Below are 5,000 nucleotides of genomic sequence, written 5' to 3' on the forward strand. Positions count from 1 at the left end.
GACACACACACAAACACACACACACACACACAAACACACACAGACACACACACACACGCACGCATACACACAAACACACACACAAACGCACGCATGCACACAAACACACACACACACACACAAACACACACACACACAGACACACACACACACACAAACTTTGTTGCTCTGACGGTCGGTGTGAACAGAGAGAAACCCTCACCGTCCTGGATCCTCCCGGCCAGAGCCTCCGAGCTGAAGCCAGCAAACACCACGGTGTGCACCGCTCCGATACGGGCGCACGCCAACATGGCAGCCACCGCCAGCGGCGACACCGGCATGTAAATGGCGACCCGGTCCCCCTTCTGGATCCCATGGCTCTTCAGGGTGTTGGCGAGGCGGCAGGTCGTCTCCAGCAGCTCTCTGTTGGACAGACAACACCATGATGTCTATATCATAAAATACAAAAAAGCCTTTAAAACTGTGTCAGTTAGTCAAAAATACCCCTCAATTCATTTCTATTTTATTGATAATATCAAACAGGAGTTATCTCAGGACACTGTCCAAACAACACATACACACAAACACACACACAGACACACACGCATACACACAAACACACACAGACACACACACGCACGCATACACACAAACACACACAGACACACACGCACGCATACACACAAACACACACAGACACACACACAGACGCACGCATACACACACACAGACGCACGCACACACACACACGCATACACACAAACACACACACACACACACACACACACACACACACACAGAAACACACACAGACACACACACACGCACACACACAAACACACACACAGACATACACACAAACACACACACAGACACACACACACGCACGCATACACACAAATACACACACACACACACACACGCACACACAGAGACACACACACACACAGACACACACACACACAGAGACATACGCACACACAGAGACACACACACACACACACACACACACAGACACACACAGACAGAGACACACGCACACACACAGAGACACACACACACACGCACACACACACACACACACAGAGACACACGCACACACACACACACAGAGACACGCACACACACACACACACAGACACACACAGAGACACACGCACACACAGAGACACACACACAGAGACACACACACACACACAAACAGAGAGACACACACACACACAGACACACACAGAGTGCTGGTTGGGGATGTGATGAACAGCGGCAATAATAGTCACAATAAAGATAATATGACTAGAAAATGTTAGTCGTAGTAGTTCATGTCATAGCAGGGCACAGCAGTGCATGGCTGGATGTAGCAGCTTCAGCAGGACGCAGCAGGGCACCTCAAAAAGCGCTGAAAGTGTGAAAAACAACGTCCAAAAACGTCAAAACCCCCCCTCAAAAAAGCCTGTTATACTGTGTCAAAGTTAGTCAAAAAAGTGCTGAAAGTATAAAAAAAAAAACTCAAAAAAGTATTAAAATATATCTTTATCATCCTCCAAAGGATGCATGAGAATACATTTTTTACATATATTACAAGTGTCAAAATGATGACAATAAAAAACATAACTCAGATTCAACTTCTCAATGTCCAACATAAAGAGCAGGGGGAATGAGAGGGGGAACACCAGAGCAGGGGGAATGAGAGGGGGAAACACCAGAGCAGGGGGAATGAGAGGGGGAAACACCAGAGCAGGGGGAATGAGAGGGGAAACACCAGAGCAGGGGGGGAATGAGAGGGGGGAAACACCAGAGCAGGGGGAATGAGAGGGGAAACACCAGAGCAGGGGGAATGAGAGGGGGAAACACCAGAGCAGGGGGAATGAGAGGGGGGGAACACCAGAGCAGGGGGAATGAGAGGGGAAAACACCAGAGCAGGGGGAATGAGAGGGGGAACACCAGAGCAGGGGGAATGAGAGGGGGGAAACACCAGAGCAGGGGGAATGAGAGGGGAGGGAACACCAGAGCAGGGGGAATGAGAGGGGGAAACACCAGAGCAGGGGGGAATGAGAGGGGGAAACACCAGAGCAGGGGGAATGAGAGGGGGGAAACACCAGAGCAGGGGGAATGAGAGGGGGAACACCAGAGCAGGGGGGAATGAGAGGGGGAACACCAGAGCAGGGGGAATGAGAGGGGGGGAACACCAGAGCAGGGGGAATGAGAGGGGGAACACCAGAGCAGGGGGAATGAACAAAATATTTTACAGATATATATATATTTTTCATGGCCTTGTAGTTCTGACTAACTGCATTCAGCTACTTTATACTTAAAGTGGCATTTAATACACTGAAGTTTGGCTGTATATCAGCTACTCTTTCCAGGATTCACACAAAACAACAAAGATGACAACAGATAAGACACTTACCGACAAAACAACACACTTTCCCAACATTAAAACCAGATAAACAGTTAATAAGATATCACAGTCTTTGAAAACACGTGTTCAAACATATTGTGCAACTAAACATAGTTTTTACAACAGAGACTTTGACTTTTATTTGTCCTGACTGCAATCTGCAGCTGTAGTTATTCTTTTCCCAACAAGACGAGACTGTTAAACTTTACTAGCTGAACACAAAGCATTCCTTTACTTTATGGTGCTGAGATAACGTCGGGACAGCTCAGTGTGTTGATAAGATAAAGATCAGTGTCATCAGCGTAGAGGGAGGATACCAGAAACTTTGGGTTACTTTGGTTTGTTCCAACATGGACCCTATTTCCCAACATTATGGAAAGGATCCCTATAGAGATAGACCTTCTTGTTAAAGAGTAAGATCCTTTTTGTTTAAAGCTCCCATATTAGGCTCATTTTCAGGTTCATAACTGTATTTTGAGGTTGTACCAGAATAGGTTTACATGGTTTAATTATCAAAAAACACCATATTTTTGTTGTACTGCTCATTGCTGCAGCTCCTCTTTTCACCCTGTGTTCAGGTCTTTGTTTTAGCTACAGAGTGAGACAGCTTTTCTTCTGTACTATCTTTGTTTGCACTTGCACATGCTCAGTAGCTCAGATCATAGATCATGTCAGCTAGCTCCAGAGACTTCGGTCAGTTACAAGGCAGGATTAGCTGGGAGACTTCTTCTAAACAAGGGTGCACATGTAAGTAGTTATTTTGTAGATTATGGAGAACTTGTGTGTGTTGTAGCAGTGCTTTGCCATTAAGAATGAGGTAGCATGCTAGCGCTAGCATGCTAACGGTTGCGGTTAGCCCCCTCGTCTCAGCTAGTGACGTAGAAAGCCGTGCAGATGTTGACCAGCTGACCCAGAGACTGAAGACAGGACACATTCAGGAACCGTATCTCACTCAGAACAGCATGGAGGGTTTTTATCAAAGTCTGTATGTGTGTGGAAGCACCAGAGACACAAAATAACTCCCCACATCCCAGAAAAAGTGATTTTTTCATAATATGGGCACTTTAACATGAAACAGCCCCGAAATCACCATCACCAAACACACCAGACTCCATGTAAATAATCCGGACTTTTAGCGTGTATAGAGCCAGCATATTTCCACCAGACTCCATGTAAATAATCAGGACTTTTAGCGTGTATAGAGCCAGCATATTTCCACCAGACTCCGTGTAAATAATCAGGACTTTTAGCGTGTATAGAGCCAGCATATTTCCACCAGACTCCATGTAAATAATCCGGACTTTTAGCGTGTATAGAGCCAGCATATTTCCACCAGACTCCATGTAAATAATCAGGACTTTTAGCGTGTATAGAGCCAGCATATTTCCACCAGACTCCATGTAAATAATCAGGACTTTTAGCGTGTATAGAGCCAGCATATCTCCACCAGACTCCATGTGAATAATCAGGACTTTTAGCGTGTATAGAGCCAGCATATCTCCACCAGACTCCATGTAAATAATCAGGACTTTTAGCGTGTATAGAGCCAGCATATCTCCACCAGACTCCATGTAAATAATCAGGACTTTTAGCGTGTATAGAGCCAGCATATCTCCACCAGACTCCATGTAAATAATCAGGACTTTTAGCGTGTATAGAGCCAGCATATCTCCACCAGACTCCATGTGAATAATCAGGACTTTTATCGTCGTAAAACACACTTAAAGCGTAACTCTCGCCAAAATGCAACCTAGGGTCTTTTTGTGAATGTACCTGAGTCAAACTTTCGTTTAAAAGCATATTTAGGACGGAAGCATCACTGTTAAGATTTACCGTATTCTCGTTTTTGGGTCAAATGGCCTTTTGAATGGGAGAGCTAGGGACACTTTGATGCTAGTCTCAAAATATCTATTTTTAAACACTAAGAAGGCTCGACACAACATGAGACTTTGCTCCAAGTATCACCAGGTTCTACACCTTAACCACAGCACTGACAACATTGGTTGTGCACACAGAGATTACTAAAAAAGAGGTTTTAACACCTCCCGTTAGCTGTTGTTCTTCCGGTCTCCGTCTATCGAGCCAGTCAGAAATAGTCGAGGGAGGAGAGTAAAGATGGAGAGCTCCTAAAGCTTAGCTCCATATAAATGCACGGATTATTTCTTGTTTTGTCGTTAGTGAAACACAATATTGACCTCGTAGTTGAAAAAGGAGCCTCATATAAGAATGACATTTCCTCCCATTTCCGTTTATTCGCATTCGGAGATCGCCTATTTTAGACTGGGAAAATGGCGGATAGCGTAAACAACAACAGCTAACGGGAGTTGCTCAAAACCTTTCTTTTTAGTAAACTCTGAACACAAATGATGTTGTCAGTGCTGTGGTTAAGGTGTAGAACCTGGTGATACTTGGAGTAAAGTCTCATGTTGTGTCGAGCCTTCTTAGTGTTTAAAAATAGATATTTTGAGGCTAGCATCGTAGCGCCCCTAGCACTCCCATTCAAAAGGCTATTTGACCCAAAAAGCCAGAATACGGTACATCTTAAAAGTGGCGTTTCCCTCCTAAATATGCTTTTAAACAAAGGTTTGACTCAGGTACATTCACAAAAAGACCCTAGGTTGCA

The 5,000-nt window shown here is 45.0% G+C and overlaps 1 protein-coding gene across 1 annotated transcript in view; it reads right to left on the bottom strand.

The window, feature by feature from the left end:
* acss1 (acyl-CoA synthetase short chain family member 1) overlaps positions 1–5,000 on the bottom strand; it is a 43,078-nt gene that overhangs the window by 32,948 nt on the left and 5,130 nt on the right. Inside the window, exon 3 of the mRNA XM_078281510.1 lies at positions 203–402. Coding sequence (XP_078137636.1) covers positions 203–402 — 200 coding nt within the window. The remainder of the gene's footprint in view (positions 1–202; positions 403–5,000) is intronic.

Source organism: Sander vitreus, chromosome 23 (genome assembly GCF_031162955.1).
Source record: "Sander vitreus isolate 19-12246 chromosome 23, sanVit1, whole genome shotgun sequence".
Classification (NCBI taxonomy): Eukaryota; Metazoa; Chordata; class Actinopteri; order Perciformes; family Percidae; genus Sander; species Sander vitreus.